The sequence below is a fragment of the Gambusia affinis genome, linkage group LG03 (assembly GCF_019740435.1).
Source record: "Gambusia affinis linkage group LG03, SWU_Gaff_1.0, whole genome shotgun sequence".
NCBI lineage: Eukaryota > Metazoa > Chordata > Actinopteri > Cyprinodontiformes > Poeciliidae > Gambusia > Gambusia affinis.
Genome location: NC_057870.1, coordinates 14,835,722 through 14,855,167, shown reverse-complemented (window position 1 = coordinate 14,855,167; position 19,446 = coordinate 14,835,722). Strand labels below are relative to the sequence as shown.

General features: G+C 39.7%; 1 protein-coding gene across 1 annotated transcript; it reads right to left on the bottom strand.

Annotated features, from left to right (window-relative positions):
- Positions 1 to 11,761: 11,761 nt before the first annotated feature.
- On the bottom strand, positions 11,762 to 18,903 carry LOC122828081 (SUN domain-containing protein 3-like). Its single transcript, XM_044111329.1, has 10 exons — positions 18,768 to 18,903; positions 17,929 to 18,019; positions 16,857 to 17,014; positions 16,684 to 16,748; positions 16,466 to 16,601; positions 16,267 to 16,382; positions 15,961 to 16,134; positions 15,780 to 15,869; positions 11,889 to 14,138; positions 11,762 to 11,798 (listed from the first exon to the last, which is right to left on the bottom strand). Exons 1-9 carry the CDS (start codon positions 18,772 to 18,774, stop codon positions 14,028 to 14,030), a joined length of 948 nt encoding a protein of 315 aa, XP_043967264.1. The 5' UTR covers positions 18,775 to 18,903; the 3' UTR covers positions 11,762 to 11,798; positions 11,889 to 14,027.
- Positions 18,904 to 19,446: the final 543 nt, after the last annotated feature.

The window sequence follows — 19,446 nt, the reverse complement described above, 5'->3', positions numbered from 1 at the left end:
GCAGCGAGGAGCACTGGGGATAAACAGAGAGATCTGACGTTTTCTGAAGGTATCATCTACTGTCTAATAGGGATTCGATTCGCAGTAAAGAAGGGGATGACAGTAACGGCTTTATAAATACAGTCTGCATTGAGGACTGCATGTTTTTTGTAGAAAAGGGGGGTTGACTCCAGACGGGAGTGAAAAGAAAAAGCCAAGACAAAAACATGGAAGTCATGAATATGGAGTGTGTGTTCCTTGCGATTTAAATATTCATGACAGAGGCTATTAGTGTGTTATAACGGCATTATCAGTGTCAGCAGCCAAAAAACAGGAAAAAAAAAAAACTCTGGCTTGATTGATCTCATCAGGACATCATCAATAATGGATTAGTCCAATCACAGAGCAGGGAGGGAGCGAGCGCTCCCCGAGCCCCCTCCCAACACGCTCAAAACAATTACAACACAATCTGTGATTTAAACCTGCCGGTAAATCAGTCCCACTCACAATGCAAACACATTATCCCACCATGATTCAGCCGCTTTGGCTGCTTAGCAAGAAAATATTTAGTAAAATAGTAATTCTTTTCAATGTACTAATTAAGCTTTATTGGCTGAGATAGATTATGTTCTCCAGTCAGGTCGAAATTGGAGTTTCTCTTATTGAACTTCAGCAAATATCCTGGCTAATCTGATGGATTCCAGGCTGTTCCCGGATCAGAAGACAAGCAGAAAAACCGAGGCGCTCTGGATGTCGGCGGACCTGCCCTGTACCTAAAGAGGATTCCAGGCAACCTATAAAGAAAAGTAACTTCAACTTTTTGACTAAGCTTTTTCTTACTAGCAACAGATGGATGTGGCGCCCAATGCAGACATGGCCTTGCTTCATTCCTCCTTCTCCATCTTCATCCTGTAATCACTGATGAGGCAGACACCAAAATACTTTTGCTTGAGAAACATCCCCACCAGGAGGAAACAGCCCCACAACCTCACACTTAAAGGGGAAAATGTCCAGCTCTAATTCATTTATTATCCACATCATACAATTGTATATCCATGTTGCCTTCAATTAGATCACAAACTACGTCAGCGACAGGGAATTTTATTTATTTTTTCTCCCCACCAGGGGGTCTTTTTGTGGGCTCTAGTGTCCCTTATATGACAGTAGGCTGACAGGAAAGGGGGATAGTGGGGGGAAGACATGCGGCAAATGTCGCCGGGTCCGGGAATCGAACCCGTGATGGCCGCGTCGAGGACTCAAGGCCTACAAATGTGGGTCGCACTATCCCCTACGCCACCACAGCACGCCCCTAGAATTTTTTAAAACTTATACTGCATGTGGGTCTCTGCTACAATATTTACAAAAATGCTGCTTTAATGACCCAGGAACGTCCCAAAATGCACTGTACCCAATATCATGCAAACTTTTTCCCTAATTCAGCAAATAATCATCAGGCCACTTTGGGGCATTCATAAAGCATCTGAGTTTAATTCCCAGGTTGTTGATGCTTAAATAGGTTAAACATTACAACAAGTTTATGATATCATGATAAGAGTAGCATATCCTGTACTGACAAAGCTAAACTATGTCATTGTCACACCTCTGATCCCAATATACCTAAACCATTCCAATGAAAACAGCATTAAATATTACACACATACTTCAGAGATGTAATACAACAATATATTCTACTAAATCTGATTAATTTCCTCACATTTAAACCTGCGTAATATGTTTTTTAAAAGGGTAACACACACAGCACGACACAGAACAGTGTGATAGCTTTAGGGTATAAAACCCACTTTGAAACAATGATTTATGATTTCATTCAGATCTTTCAAAGAATGTGTTTAAATACAAATATGTTTTCCTGATTGTCTATTAACAAATCATATTTATTTATTTATTAATAAGCTGCAGGACAACCAATACTGATCTGCTGGTGAAAATCCTAAGACAATTTGCTGAAATAACAACAACAAAAAAAGAAGAAGTTTGGAGCCAAATACAGGAAAATGTGAGACATTGGGGAGAAAGCAATAAAGTACTTCAGACTGGGACAGATGTTGATCTTTAAGCAAAGCAAACTAAACAGACCGCAGAATGAGTCAATAGATGTTCACGTGTTAGAACGACCCAGTCAAAACCCAAATCTCAGTACAACAGAGAATTTATGGCAACACCTGAAAGACCTGTGAGTCAAAAATAATCCTCCTTAATGACAGCAGGTCATGGATGGAGTTGTATGTTGCAAATAAACTTCAGAAATAGTTTGAGGGACGCAGCGTATACTTTTATATCGTCCGCCAAATTTCCACCTTCACTGACCATCTTGAGCTCATGTAAACCAGGTAAATATGATTTTTTTAATTTATTCTATAAAAATAGCACCTTCTCCTTCAAAACCTTTTGATATAAAAAAAAGTAAAGCACTGAAAGAGTCACTGAGGATGTACTTTTTGAAGGATGTAAAGAGTTTTTAATGTTTCTGGAATGCTTTCTTTTTAAAATACTCTTTAAATATCTAATCATGGTGGCAAACAGCAATGATCCATATGCTCACAATAGATGAACTTGTTTTACTCCTCCATCCATCATCTCTTAATCAGCCATACAATACCACTTACTGTTTATTAGAACCAATAAAATTTAAATTATGAGTTTGAACCATAAGTACATATTCTATATCCAGTCAGATGTCAAAGAAATAATAAATATAATCCCCAAACACTAGATAACAGTTCTTGTTTCGGTATGTTTCTACCTTTCAGCCATGTTAGACAGCGTGCTCTACAGCCTCAGGGCTGAAGACAGCACTTTGAATATCAAGCCTTTCAGCAGCTGGGTCTTTCTGCCAAACGCAGCTCACACACACAGACACGACATGCAGAATATTAAAACCTTTAAAACTTCCTCAGCTGTGACACACCAGGGGAGTAAAAGGTCTCCCACTCTCAGCTGAGCTTTTCTTGTGGCTCATTTACTCATGCACAGTAAAACACCTTTTTTCAGAAAGCCTAACAAAGAAGTTATTTCTCCTCCAAGTGGACAATGACACGTCCTTTTTGTTGCACACATCCACTCAGGAAGAAGTGGAAAGTGATTTCTAAACCTCAGTTACAATAAGGTAGGTGTCTGGTCTTAGATTACCCCTGAGATTATCGTCAGTCCTGCCGCTGTTGCTGCCAGGTACTGAGAAAAGGTGTGTCTGTGCACATTACCTGGCAGAGCAGCAACACACTGGATCAGAAGAACAGCAGAGACGGCTTGTCATCCGCCATCAACTCTTTCTGTTGGTTTTGCTTGGTATAAAGTTCTAGCCTGTGTTCATATTTCCTTTTCAAATCCAAGTTAAGGTTTTTTTCCTGTAATCTATATCTTTTATGCTATTTTTTTTGTTTGTTTTAAAAAGTATTTTGAAGGAACTGAATTCCAGGCAGATTGATATTAACAAGCCACAGTATGTTAAATGAGGGAGAAGTCAATCACAAGCAGTTTTTTTTTTTCTTCTTTTGCATGCATTTATCCCAGAAAATAACACTGTCAACTGTTTGGATTCACTACATATAAAATGAAATATTTCAAACAGTTACTTTGTGTACCTTTAATAATTACGGGATGCAGATGTACCATGGTGTTTTGTACTGACTCAGTTGTGTGTTGGTGTTTATTGGCTCTCTGTGTTTGTGTCACAGTGAGTCATCGGTTTTCTAGTCTCCTTGCTGCCTTCCCGACTTTGAGGTGACATGTGCCTCCTTGTTGACTTGCAGTCTGACGGTACTGTTGTGGTGGTGAATCCAAAGGATGTTGGGACAAATCACACCTCTGCCTCTTCCTTCCTCTGAGTGACATTTAGTCTGTCACCCACTCCATCTTTGTTCTTTTTACACATTACATGATGGCAACTTTACTTCACGTGTTCGTCACGATTCTCTTCTTCATTGAGAGAAGCTGATCAAGAATGTTTAAGGTGATATAAACCCCTCATCATCCATCCATCCATTCATTTTCTATACACCCTTTGTCCCTAATGGGGTCAGGAGGGTTGCTGGTTCCTATCTCCAGCTGCGTCCCGGGCGAGAGGCGGGGTTCACCCTGGACAGGTTGCAAGTCTGTCGCAGGGCAACACAGAGAAACAACCATTCACACACACTCACACCTAGGGAGAATTTAGAGAAACCAATTAAACTGACAGTCATGTTTTTGGACTGTGGGAGGAAGCCGGAGAACCCGGAGAGAACCCACGCATGCACAGGGAGAACATGCAAACTCCATGCAGAAAGACACCGGGCCGGGAATCGAACCCAGGACCTTCTTGCTGCAAGGCAACAGCTCTACCGACTGCGCCACTGTGCAGCCCCCCCATCATCATGTTTATTTTTTTTTATTCAAATAGCAGAAAATTTATTCATTTTTGTTTATTGTGGCAGATGGGCAACACCTGACTAGAGCATTTCTTCCTGCTTTGAAATTGAGCACAATCAGACTTTTGTCAATTCATCTGAATTTTCTTTTTTGTTCCTTTCCACCTTAGAAGCAGATCTGTTCTGCTCATGGGAAAATTCTGAGAATAGATCACAGGATAATGTTGCCAAAGATGAACTCAGGTAATGGAAAGATATGATAATAACAGCATATCTGTTAAAACATTACCCTGGATCTGCTTCGAATCCCAGTGCTGCTATGGAGATAACATGCAACGCTGGAGCCACTGAGGCAGACATGTTCCGGCTTGGTTTCTGTAACAGTTTTACAGTTTCCTCAAACAGACTTTGCACTGAAACATTCAACATTCTGGATGGGAAACTGAAGAAGGAAGGAAGCTGTTGAATTGGTGTAGAGGAGGTGCGCTCAAGGTGACAGGTGGTCTTCTTGTAATAAAAAGCAACTTTGGCTCCAACGACTTCAGTAACTTTGGATTCTGCAGAAGCAGTGGGTCTTTCAGCCCGAACCGTGGGCCAGATCTTTACCCTCATGGAGTTGCTGAGGGGGTCATGAGAGTTTGGCTGTCTAGTTCACGTGTTCAGTGGATCTGGAGAAGGCTTGCAAACAAAACATGCTCTCTGCCACAGTAGACACAAGAAGACTCGGCGATGGGCTCTGGTGTCGATGGAAGCTATTGAGCTTTTAGGACATCGTCTGTTTGAGGATTTCCAAAGCGGCAGGAAGGTTACTGGTGATCAGACTGCAGGCTTTTTTTGTTGTTGCAGAATCAAAAACTAATGAAAACTAAAGTAAGTCTGGGATCTCCCCATCAGGCTGTATATGGTTTGAGGGAGGCAGGAGCTGCCTCGTCTAACAGAGAATATTAACGGGCTGCGGGAAAGCAAGTTGAAAATCCTAGCACTCTGGGTTGAAGGTCCAGAGTTGTGTGAATGCCTCACCATCTTCACAGAGGTTGTTAGAAACTGTCGTAACATGAAATTACAACCAACGTGGAAGCATAAAGTATTGAGTGGTTCATAACTTTTACCAAATGCATCATAATTGGTGCAGAGACTAATTATAGTCTCTGCGGCAATAAATGAGTGGTATTGACTGAAAGAACTGTTTTCTAAATGAACACTCACTAATTTGGATCAGATTTTGAGCAGCAGTACAATTGTGGTTTTCAGAGGAACAGACAGAATATACATTTTTTCATAATTTTGTACTGTCAATGTAAAAGAAAAACAAATTATGAAAGATGGAAAATCATATTGTTGAGAAATTAAGTATTCATATTTACAGTACAGACAACTTAAAATCTCTGATACGTAATTATGAATCAAATAATGCTTGTTTTGTCTGAAAGTAGCCAAAGCTTGATGACCTTTCAAACAGATGATAATTTGTTTTTAAGCATTTCTTTGCAGTCTTTACAGATGAATCTTGCAGAGTTTTTCTATGCAACCTTGTTCATCTGCTGCCAGACAAACAAGTAAAGGTCAGTGAATGTGTGCAGCTATCTTTAATTCACATTTTCCAGTTTGAGTCTCATTGTCTTCTGCAGGTCCAGAAACCAGTGCATCCTCTCTCGGTCACAAAGAGTTTCTCTGCAGGTTTCCAATGGGAGAACAAGCCGTGTAAAGAAACAAAATGTCACCAGGCGGTCCCCGAATGCAGCCACCTCCCAACTCAGGGCATATTTAGCATTTAAAGCCGCCCCCCCTCAACAATCCGCCAACCCCACCCTGCTAACATTTACTGGCAGGAGGACAGAGGGAAAGGACTCACAGACGGTCTTCAGCCGGGCAGGAGGCAGATTCCTCTGGCCCTGTAGCTGAGCCGTGGGGAAGTTTTTAATTCCTCCACCCTTATGCTTCATTTGTCCTCCAGATACCCCATGTGAAGCTCTGCGATGACCACTCATGTGTGCACTGCTGTTGAATTATTAACGAGGGAGATATGGGGAAGGAAGTAGAAGAAGATGGTGAGAGAGGAGGGGTGAGGGAGACGGAGAGGTGAGAGAACGTGGGAGTGCGAGGGGGGAAGTGAGAGGAGAGGTGTGGAGATGTAGAGGGGAGGTGAGAGGTGAGGTGAAGAAGAAGAAGAAGAAGAAGGTCTGAAAAATGAGGTGAGAAGAGATGGGAGAGGTGGGAGAAAGACGTAGGGAAAGTGAGAGTTGGAAAGGAGTGGACAGGAGGAAAGGTTGAACAGCAATATCTGTATCAGTAAAAACCTTTAAATTTTGGTGATAATCTGCAGCAATCTGTTCACTTCTACTGAACAATTTTACCTCTACTGCTGTGAGGCTGAAGATAAAATCTACCAACAAGAGTTTCTGAATATTGGTAGATTGTAAGCAAAGAAGTAAGCAATCAATCTTTGTTGGGTCCAACAAAGGAATTGCATTCTCTATGAGAGTACTTTTACTGATCTGTAATCAATGTAGAGTAATGAAATATGGGTTTAACTAGCACTAGTGTTGCACATATTAGGCTCGTCAGTATAAGTATAAAATGCTTCCTTGGAGCTTAATCCACTAGGCACTGCTGGGATAAAAGTGGACTCCACCACCTCCACCTCCACACAGGGTCACAAACACACTCCACCCTCTCAACATCCACAGCTGACCACTGTCTTCAGTGGGTCTCTTGTGATTCTTAGGATCCACTTTCTGCCTCAATCTGAGGTGGAGCTCAGACTAGCATGTTTTCACACCTGATAGTCTGGTACAGACTTGGTTCAAATGGAGACCAAAGTCATGCCTAAAAGTTAGCAATTGGGTAAAATAAGATCCAGTCATTCCAAACATCAATGGAGTCCACGCCTCCAGCTACCAATCGTTTCTCATAGCTGAGGTTCCGGACTCGGAACGAAGCAAAGAGCAGAACAAAGGACTGGTTTTTACCAGGCTCAGTTGTCCCCGGTTAAAATGAGTCCAAAAGTTTTCCTTCAACAAACAAGACGGTGTTTGAATCTCTTTTTTATTTTTGTATCTTCTTCCTTTTGTTGGTGCTTACTGGGCTTTGGTACGTTCCAGTCAGGACATCATGGAAGGAGATTTGGCTCATTTCATGTTTTATTTCTTTAAATCAATGTTGGGACATTTTATATCAATTCTGAATTGTAGTGACTGAGAATTGTGATTTCATGTTTTTTGTTTATGTGACTCGATTTATTTATTTATTTTTTTTGGCACATCCCTGAAAATAATACAGTTTCAACATCATTAATCATCATCATTTCATTAAAGTTTATTGACAAGTGACCAATGTATGATAGAAGTATTCTCTCTGTGTCACTCTATAAATCACTTGGCATTAATGGGCGAGCATCTCGTTTCTCCAGCATCAGACTGGTCATATCTGCGTTCTTGCTGTGGAGTCCAGGAACCTGGTGCGCCGTCTCACATTCACTGCCCTACTATACATCTGAGGACATAATAAGGTTAGGATGATGCAACACACATTATTTATCCACGCAACTGTCATAACACAATGACAGCTACCTGAGGACATGACAACACACACACAATGACAGAGGAAGTATGTTGATTAGTCTGGAAATCTGAGTGTGTGTGCGTGTGTGTGTGCGTGTGTGTGTGTGTGTGTGTGTGTGTGTGGGTAAGTGGAGGGTATGTGTGTGTGTGTGGGGGGGGGGTTATCCTCCTAAGGGAAAATACAACAAACCCCTTTCTACTCCCCACTCTTCTTACAACCACAGTCTTTCTCTCCCACACATGCACGCACACACAGTGTCTGGGGGGTAGAGTAAGCCCTGGTGGATTTGTAGAAAGGACCGGATTGTTCATTAATAAAGAAAGGATGAAAAGGGGGAGTCTGGGTGTGCGTGTGTGTGTGTATGTGTGTGTGTGTGTGTGTGAGTGGGAAAGAAAGAGAAAAGGAAGAGAGAGGGAGGAATAAAGTGGAGGAGGGCGGCACGCAGTATTAGACTGTAATTAAATAATCATCTGTGTTGCTCTCGTTTACGCCTCCCCTCTTTCCTCCTCCTCCTTCTTCCTCCTCCGCCTTCTCCTACAGCACTGGCGGCCACAACACCTGTCACAACTCATCACCCTCACACACACAAACGACGCTCACAGAAGAGGTTGCAGAGTAAATCACATCAAAGCTGTAGACATATTATGAACGTACAGAAAGTAGTACGCTCTCATACATTACGTTGAGACAGCATGGAAAACACAGGAGGGTGTGACGGGGTGTAGCAACGGGGGTCTGAGGTGGAGTTTAGGTTGTGTTTAGGAGGCAGAGAGGGGTTGTCATGTTAATCTCCACCACACAGTTGTTTTCTATGGGCTGCTCCTTTCCATTAGCCCTCTGCATCTCATCCTGTGTGACAAGTAGCTGATGTCCTGAGCAGGTAAATCCTGGATGATCTACAGACTAATGACGCTCTCTGTGAAGTGCCTGTACCAATTTTGAGTACGACAGCAAAGAAAGTGAATGGAGTAAGTTAGTTCAATCCCTATTCACATTTTTATTTAGTAAGTTGTAATACTTTCAGTGATGCATTCAAACAGGATTACTTCTAAAAGTATTCACAGTGCCAAACCATTCACTTGTGTACTTCAATATAAATGTTTATTTTACTGATATATATATATATATATATATATATATATATATATATATATATATATATATATATATATATATATACTAATGCCCCTGGATTATTTTCACATTTTGTCATTTTACTATCCCAGATTTTGTAATATTAAGACAATGTAGCAACACAATGTAGTCCATAAAATAATATATGGCTTTCAGAAATGTTTACATATCAAAAAATGTGGTGAACGTTCACAGACAACCGCTTTCAATATAATACCTGCACATGAAAGACAGTGCTACCAATTGCCTTCTGAAACTGCTTGTGTTGTTATCAGGGTCAACCTTAATGCCTCATAAACACAGCATAAAGCAGCTGTTCTGTGAAGACCACAGAGGTTTATTAGAGAATATTAGTAAACAGATAGCATCATGAATTAAAAACAAAAGTTAATTTAATAACTTCCAACGCCATCTCAGAGTTATGTTCAATACATAATCTGAAAATTCAGTAAAATGGTGCATTGGACATCAGCTAAACCATGAATAGGTCTGGCAAGGAGAGGGTTAACCAGACAAAAAGTTACTCTGGAGGACCTGCAGGGATTCACAGCTCAAGCAGTAGCATCTGTTGAATGATATACGGAGTAAGTGTGTCAAAATAAAGCCACAACAAATCCCGTTTTTGCAGTTTGCCAAAAGCCATATAAAGGACACAGCAAAGATAAAGATGAGATAAAGATCCGGGATTGTAAAAATGTAGTTTTGTCTAGTCAAAATGCATTTTTAGACATCTAGAATGTAAATACGGAAAGTCAGACGAAACCGAATTTATGTTAAAATGGCTTTCCAAAGGGCCGTCTGCTGTCTACAGGACGGTCCGCCCACCGGATGTGACGTCACAGGTCCCGTGAAGAACTTATGCATCGTCCCAAGAAGTCCCACGTACCGGATGTGACGTCACATGTTGCTAACGGAATAGCTTTTGTTGTCACCAGAAGTCCCGCCCACCGAATGTGACGTCACAGGTCCCGTGAAGAATTTATGCATCCATCCCTTCCCAAGAAGTCCCACCTACCGGATGTGACGTTACACGTATGCTAACGAATAGCTTTTGTTTTCTCCAGAAGTCCCGCCTACCTGAGGTGACGTCACATGGCTGTTCTTTTTATTATTATTTAAATGTAAATTTGTTAAACCTGGAAATGAAAACAGAAATAAACAATAATCTGTCTCAATAATGCTTCATTTTAAAAACTAAACATTTTTTCTATGCTGGGTCGCATGATTTTTTTGCTTTATGTTTTTTTGGATTGAAAATTGTAGGATATACAAAAACACTGGTTGTTAACTAGCAAACAGCAGATTTTCAGACAAACAAAGCACCAGGGGTGACTTAAAACATACATAGAGGTTACCGAGTAGAAGGGTCATGAATTTCAAACTTGTCAAAAATATTCTTATAAACAGATTTCTTGTTGGGGATTTTGGATTCCACGACTGATAACAGGTATGTGGCAAATTTCTAGGAGATTATCATTTTTGAGGGAAATAAGACAGACTTGCTAAAATTCATTTTCAAACCTGATGAAAATTCTTGGATACAAGAAACTACTTTATCTTTTTCATTTTCATTGGAAATAAACATTGCTGTGTTGTGAGCCAGTTGTGATCATTTAAATTCTCTTCCCTATTGTTTGATTTACTGGTATTGACATTTTTAGATATGACCTAACATGATCTGAGAGACAAGTAGGAATAAAAACAGGCTTAAAGACAACATTGTCTAATTCTACCACTGATATCAAATCTCTGTGAAGTACAGGTCAGTTTATCTGAACTATAGCTGCCATTGAGTAGCCATCGCTTTTGTAAAAAACGCTCCAAATCCAAAATATTTTAAACATAAATTTAGGACTAATAGTGTCAAATACTTTATAGAAATCAACAAAAAGTATAAACTATAAAACCACACCAAATATTCCTACTGCCATGAAACCAGGTTGTTCCTCATAAATAATATTATTTAGCTCTGCTTTCAATCTTTTAGCAAAGATGAGTATAAAAATCTTAACATCGTTGTTTAATAGACTAACGGGTCTATATTTTCTATATTAAATATGTCTTTTTTTGGTTTTTAAATTTATTTAATCAAGCCTTGGTGAATAGTAAGGAGAACCTCTTCCTTTATTATTGCTTCCTCAAACATTACTTTCATAAATGGGGCAAATGAATCAGTGAAACACGTCTTGAATTCGCTTGTTAAACCATCATTCCCAAGAAATATATTTTGCTTCATACCACAAATAGCTTCTTTGATTTCTTTTAGGCTAATTTCTTGATCACAAAATGTCTTAAAGGAATGGTCAAACCCATGGGGATCCTCATTTTGGTCCTTAAGAAATAAAGTCAAGCTTGCATTATTTTCTGCTGAAAACTCCTTATTTATTTGGAAGGACAGAGTTTGAATCGTTCTTGGTTGACCCCATCCCTGAAGCCATCTTTAACATTAGAGACCATTAGGTCTCTAATGTCTAGATAAAATAAAAATAATAATAGAAAGCCATCAGGATCACTGGAGTACTCAAACCCCTCCACCACGTTAAGGTGACGATTCTCCGGAGGGGTCCTCGGCGAACCCCATCAAACTGATCATAAACCAATTTGATGACATCCCCCATCCTGAGCAAGCACATGGCGACAGTGGAGAGGAAACCTCAGTTTGATCTGAGAGAAACCTCCAGCAGAACCAGACTCAGGACGGGCAGCCGTCTGCCTCGACTGGCCGAAGATAGAAAAGAGACACAAACACAATGCTGGGACCTGCGGAAACACAAAACACAAAGTTAGCAACAACATTGATACATGATACCCGTGTAAGTGACAAGATACAAAATTAAACAGAAACTCAACTGTGCATGACAAGGATGTAGAGCAGCACATCGTGGAGGCAAGGAGGCGTAGAGAGAGGGATGGCGAAGCTCCAGAACCACAGCACTGTAACCTGTAGATAGAGAATGGAAAAAACACAAACACAGGACAACAAACAACAAACATAATCCAGGCAATATCCTGGATTGTTGTAAGAGGTACAATGAATGTACCTCTTACAACCATTGTTCTCTAAAGCTAACCCTTGTTTTTGTGGAAAACTAGATCACCTGGAGAAAACATTGAATCCAAAACATTCCAATTATATGAAAATATTAACATTCTGTTACGAATGTTCAATTTAGTTGTATCCATCCATCCATCAATCCATTTTCTTTTGCCTATCCGGGTTTGTTCACTGGGGTAGCAGCCTAAGTAAGGAGGTGCAGACTTCTCTCTCCCCAGCCACTTGGGCTAGCTCACCCAGGGAACCCCAATGTATTCCCAGGCCAGCCAAGCAATATAGTCTCTCCAACGTGTCCTGAGTCTTCCTCCGGGACTCCTCCCGGTGAGATATGCTCAGAACAGTTCACTTGGGAGGCTTGTAGGAAGCCTGACCAAATGCCCACACCTCCTCAATTGGCTCCTCTAGACATGGAGAAGTACAGCTCTACTCTGAGTCCCTCCCGGATGACTGACCTTCTTGCCCTGAGTATAAGGCACAGCCCAGAGAACCTGCGGAGAAAACTCATTTCGGCCGCTTGACCCAAACCTCATGAATACAGCTGAGAGTAGGAACACAGATCAACCAGTAAATCTAGAGCTTTACCTTTTACCTCAGCTCTATCTTCACGATGACAGACCGGTACAGTGCCTTCTCTACAGCAGACACTGCACCAATCTGCCTATCGATCACCTGCTCCAAATTTCCCTCAGTTTTGAACAAAATCCCACAAAACTTAAACTTCTCTGACACCGGTCACCTAACAGGTCATCCTAGCTGCTTCACATTCGGCTGCGAACTGCTTCAGCGAAAGCTGTAGGTCACGCCTTGATGAAGACAATAGGACCACATCATCTGCAAAAAGCAGAGACACAATCCTAAGGCCACCAAAACGGACACTCTCAACTCCACAGAAGGACCAGGGGATTCTGTCCATAAAAGTTATAAACAGAATCAGGTCAACCTTTGTGGAGGCCAGCTCTCACCAGAAGCAAGCCCGACTTACTGCCGGCAATGAAGACCACGCACAGACAGCGATCATACAGTGATCTAACAGGTGACCGATCCTCATCCTAGTTACTTCATACTCGGCTGCGAACTGCTCCAGTGAAGGCCGTAGGTCATTCTGATGAAGACAATAGGACTACATCATCTGCGAAAAGCAGAGACACAATCCTAAGGCCACCAAAACGGACACTCTCAACTCCACAGAAGGACCAGGGGATTCTGTCCATAAAAGTTATAGACAGAATCAGGTCAACCTTTGTGGAGGCCAGCTCTCACCAGAAGCAAGCCCGACTTACTGCCGGCAATGCAGACCAAGCTCAGACACCCACTGGGAGGGCCTAGCGTACCTCCCACAGGGTTCCCAGTGGGACACAGTCGGCCGCCTCTTCCAAGTCCACAAAGCAGATGTAGACTGGCTGAGTGAACTTCCATGCACCCTCCAAGAGCCTGCTGTGGGTGTAGAGCTGGTCCAGTATTCCATGACCAAGGTGAAGATCTCAATCCGAAGTTCCCTCCTGCTGAGATGCCAGAATCGTCTTGAAGCCATAGGGAAGTTGTTCTCCATGAAATCTTCAAACTCATCCATGCCCGGGTTTCTGCCCCAGCGACCACCTGAGCCGCATGCCTACATAACTACAATTTAGTTGTAGTTATAATAAAATGCAGGCACAAGTAGCGCAGATAGGCAAAATATGTATAAATGAAATGGATGTTTACACGTTTGAAATTTGAAAGCCCTGTTTTGTACCCTAATGTTTTCTCCTGCTCCTAATTTTTACCCATTAACAAATGATTGTTTGTTAATGGGTTGTTTTCTACCCACAAAGGTGTTTGTGGGTAGAAACAAACAAGTGATCAAGAAATTAGCCTAAAAGAAATCAAAGAAGCTTTAGAAAAACTTAAAGTTAGAAATCTTACCTGAGTCCATACTTACCTTCAATCCATCCTGATTAAGCGATCTCTCCATGGATTCGGACGTTGTAGAGGCAGGTGTACTCTGGATGTCCCCAGTTGTTATTTATCTGAAGCTTTATGGAGCTAAAGGCCACTTTTTCGTGGCTCTGCAATGATAAAATTATGTATTAGTTTAATATAATACAGTAGAGCTTAAAGGGAGTTTATTAGAGGCAAAATATTTTGAGATTGCAAAGCCTTGCAAGAGCACCACCAACATTGCTTTAACGTTTTCCCATTTTGTCATACAGCCACAAATGTTCATGTTTTAATTGGTATTTTACATGATAGACCAACACAAAGAAGCACATAATTGTGAAGTGGAAGGTGATGAGGGTGGTTGGTCTTCATTAGTAGATGGAAATAGCTATGAATATAGATCGGTCCTGGAAGAAAACCTGCAGAAGACTTAAAGTGAAACTCACCCCCAAATCAATTTTATTTTGCCGACAAACTGTCTAAATATGTTATTTGGCATTCTATCTAAATAGATAGAATGTTTTGTGCAAAAGGACATTTTTTGTGCAAATCTTTCAGCTAGGCATTAATTTTACTAAAATCATCTCACTACTGGTGCCATGGTCATTGGTCAATCGGTTCTTAGGGAAGTTAATTTTTCTGTTGGTTGTAGCAATTGGGCTTGGTACAATTTTCTCATTAAGGTAACCAAAGCACAGTGCCAACTAAAACCGGTGGCACTCAGGAACTGTTGCGAGCGTTGCCATGGCGATTGGTAAGCAATAATCAATAGCATTATTCAATTTTTTAAATGTGTGATTTGTTTGCAATGTGAACACAGAATGGGATGGGTCTCCTCTGCTGTGAGTGTTGGTGAGGGTTTGGTGTTGAGGATGACTGTGTGAGACCAGCTGAGGAAGCGGGAGAATCTTATGGCAGCTAATGGCTAATGGCTTTAGCATTAGCCGCTAATGCTAATTAGCATTAGCAATTAGCCGCTAATGCTAATTAGCATTAGCAATTAGCCGCTAATGCTAATGCTAACTAGCATTAGCCATTAGCTGCTAATGCTAATGCTAATTCGCATTAGCCATAAGCGGCTAATGCTATCCGAGCAGACAAGCTGCATCTGAGCAACAGAGAGTTATCGCCATTAAAGTCTCCAACAACAGACAAAAAGACTCTCTAGATTTACCACTAATTACTTTGACAAAACATCTCTAGACAAGCCTGAAGAATCTATAAATATAGTGACAAAGTGGATACGTTTTCCACAGCGCTTTTTTCATCAGATTACAGTCCCACTCCCTCCCTCCACTCAGCACTCATCCCCACACTCAGTGTCTCTTGGCCCCGCCCACTTTGATTCAATTTTTCAAAATTTGCCAGGGGTGAAAGGGTATGTTACACTTTAAAAACTGGGTCAGAGGTTTACCTTGCACCCTAAACACAGATCCAACAATATAATGGGAAGGTTTAGATCAAGCATCTCATACTCAAAGTCCAGACCTAAATACAAAACGGAATCTAGCAAAGTTTTAAAAATGACATTTTTAGATGCTCCATATTCAAACTGGCTGAGTGTGAGCTTTTTTTTTCTTCATGTATAATTTTCTTTTGTGTTCACAAATATGAGCTTCTTTCTGTTAACATGGTTTACCGATCAAGTCCCAATAGAATTCGATGATGTTTACAGTTTTAACATGAAAACACTGAAAAGTTCAATGGCTATAAATATGTTGCAAAGCAATTAAGGAAAGTAGCTTTAAAAAGCAACTGGATAAACATACCGGTAGCTCAAAGGTCTGAAGAGGATCTCCATCCTCCTCATAGATAAAAGTTCCCAGGTGAGTCCATTCCTGTTCAGGCTCCCTCATTCCCTGTAAACCAAAATTAGACAAATATTCTTAGAAATATGTCTGACAGTTAGACTGTGTGTTTCTGTTTAATATTCAGATACTTGTGGCTTACATAAACAGAAAACTCCTTGGGAGCACTCCAGATGTTACCAGTTGGAGACACCATTTTAGGAATGTGACCCAAGGTGACTTGACTAATGACAGCTCTGTGGGACAGGGCGATGACTAAATGTCCCTGGGAACCTTCAAATCCCCAGCACTCTCCTGGGTGTAGGCGAGTCCTCCCCTGAAGAGAAAGAGTTCAAAGTTTGAGTGGGATGTCAAAATAATAAACAAAAGTCTTCTAAATATTACATCATATAGAAATACCATTCTGCTTCATATTCATGTTACATTATGATTGCAGTTCAGTTCATACCTGAATAACAATGTCTGGGTGGATCGATGGCTGTTCTGGGGCAAAGCCAAACCCACTGCATCTCTGTATTTGGCCAGGATGTACGGCCGATGGCATCCATTGTAAAACCTTTGCGCCTGTTTTCAAACACACACAGAAAGTGAATTAAAACCATCTAAGCTTAAAACATTCAGTCAGATTTATGATAGTAATGACTTACCTTGTGATTTCAGTGCAAAGTTTGGTAATAAATCTGCAGATGGAAGAAGGTAGTCCATCTTATGCTGCAGGTCAGCCAGAATATCCTTCATTTCCTGTTTCTGTCTTTCCTGATCTTCAGTTCCTGGGACCAAAAACTAAACACAATTGCAGTTAGATGTTTGGTCATATCACTAAAGAGGACATTCAAATATGGGTGTTGATTAACAGAAAGCTTACTGTGTTTATGGTGGGGCGTGAAGAAACCGGAGGTTTCATCAAAGGAACAAGAATGCTGGTAAATCCTGACAAATGAGGAGAAATGAGATTAGTGACACTGCTTTCACACTAAAAACTCTCTACAAAACTTAGAAATATTGGTGCTTGGCTGTTTGTAGAAGAAAGTCATTTACCGTAAAACAGGGCAAGAAATATGACGCTGATAAAACAATGTTTCAGCGTGAGCATCAATAGGTCCCTATTGATGCAGCTGCTGCTGCTGCAGCTGATGTGGTTTCCTGAAGAGGTCTCTTCTTTTGATGTGTGGTAATACCGACGGTATGTCCACTTCCTGTTTAGCCAAGGTAGAAAAAATACAAATATGTAAACAGATAAATAGATCCTAAGATTATCGGGTTAAATATGCAGACTTTTTTGCAAAAGTATTCATTTCCCTTGAACTTTTTCACATCTTGTTTTTAATTACCCAGGAAGTCACCATTGAGAATAAGAAACTATTATTCAAGGGAGACGTGGGTCATTATTCAACGTTATCACATTATAAACACAAACTTTGCAAAATTTTTTGAACAGCCATTTGGCATAAGTTAGTTTGACTTTATATTCATACTAAGGTCCTTCAGGTGCATATGTAAAGTGCATATAAAAAATACTCACTCCCCCTGTATGCTTTATCATTATACAAATTTTTCATCAAAATATAAACTAACCTATATAAAAATAATGGCCACAAACAAAAAATATTTTACCCAAAATAAGAGGCTGCATAAATATTCACACATTTTAAAAGTAACCGACTGAATTCAACACAGGTCCAGCCAACAGTGAAGGTTTTTGTTGGTAATTTGTTTTTTGTCATACAAGCCAAATTTTGTTGTACAATTTATTTTAAAAGTAACAAAACAGTAAAACATTCAAGGGGATAAATACTTTTTATAGACACTGAACACTTGAGTTTCTCTACTGTTTCTTTTCCTAACTGATTCCTAGTTAAGTGACATCAGAAGGCATTGTGATGTATGTATGGAACAAACATCACAATCACAATTTAGAGGCCGTAGAATTCGAAGGCTGAAAAATATACTGCTACAGAAACTAGTCAAAAAAATAAAAATTTCTTTTTTTTAAATTTCTAAATAGTACACATAAGTTTGTGTTTTTTACATGAAAAAAAGTCAAAAGTTCAAAGGGGAAGAAATATTTTTGCCATGTCTTGAATTTAATACTTCTTTTGATTCGGCTTACCTGATCCTGGTCTCTTTATAGGAGATCGTTGGTTTTCCATCCGCTCCATAATATCTATTTAACACAAGTCGAACACTTCTTCTCACGATTTCTAAACCAAAACAGAGGCATGGAAAGTTGGTCAGTGACTTTGTCACAAAGCATATCAAATACAAGACAAAATCGCATAACTTTTTATCAGTTTCAGTGTCCTAAAAGCATTCATGAAATTTAAAACTGTCATTTATTTTAACTTTATTCCCATGCAAGTCAAAGCATTATTTCTGAAAATTATCACAGTCATTGATCTTCAAATAAAATAACTTTAAACAGCTTTTACATTTTTCCAGATTTGATTCTTGTCACCATTATCAAACGTGCAAAGAAAAAAAAATTATATACATATATATTTCCTATCTTTGAATACGACTGAAAACAAACTGTTCCGTCTTAAATTTAAATTGAACTTTAAACAACTTTTAAATCTACAGTTGGAGAAAAATTTTCAAGATTTGAACCATCTAACTCTGTTTTTCAATTTAAAATCAGTGATCTTCACATTTTCACATGAAATCACTTTGAAGAAAAACGCTTTAAGTCAACAGTTGGGGCCAATTTTTCCAGATTTCTTCCTTCTCATCATTATCAAACATGCAAAAAAAACTAAAAAACAACAGTCCTGATATCTTCAATCTTTACATAAAATAAGAAGCTAAACTATTCCATCTTAAACTGAAAAAACTTTTTTCTAGCCAACAATCTTCAGTAACAAATTACAAATAATTCTGTCAAACCAATTTTTATATCCTTCCAAAATTGTAATCTAGTTATTCCTGATAAATATTCAAAGAAAAACTTACGTTTCATCCTTGTATTTTTACTATATTTCAGTTGAAATTAAGTAAAACTCTCTTGAACTCTTGAACGTCTCTCTTCTCCGAAGTCCGCAAGCACAAATGAGAAAATTCAGTAAAACATTTCTCCTTTAATGACAAAATTCCAAGACGCTTGTGATGTAAGTTTCAAACATTCACAAGCTCCATAGGTGTGATGTCAGCTTCAGCAAACACAATGGAATTTCAGTGTTGATTTAACATAATGCAGCTTTAAATACATAAAATGACTAAAATCCTGTTTAGTTAATGAGTTTATTAATTTGTATGTGCAAACATATGTGGCAACTAGTAAATATTAAAATAACAGTAGTACTTTATATTTAGTGCAGTTCAAGTAGTACCCTGAACTTCTAATTATTAAAACGTAGGTCCAAAGATACTGTAACAAATAAGCATAATCTGACATTTACCTGTTGATGACAGAATAATTGTTTACAAGACATTATGGGGGGGAAGGATACCACAGGAATGATTGAATACTGTGGGGTGCCCAAAACTCTTCATAATGCGCCCTTTGTTATGTTCCAGATTGACAAAACAACAACTATTCACTACATATTAAAACATTTCTAAAGCAAGAACAATTATTGGACAATAAACACATGCAAACATATGTGGCAACTGGTAAATATTTAAATTACAG

Excerpts from the sequence above, each read along its gene's own strand:
- LOC122828081 (XM_044111329.1), bottom strand. Across the intron at positions 17,015-17,928 it reads TATAAAGAGACCAGGATCAG|GAAGTGGACATACCGTCGGT; the intron begins GTAAGCCGAATC and ends TTGGCTAAACAG. Across the intron at positions 16,135-16,266 it reads ACCCAGACATTGTTATTCAG|GGGAGGACTCGCCTACACCC; the intron begins GTATGAACTGAA and ends CTTTCTCTTCAG.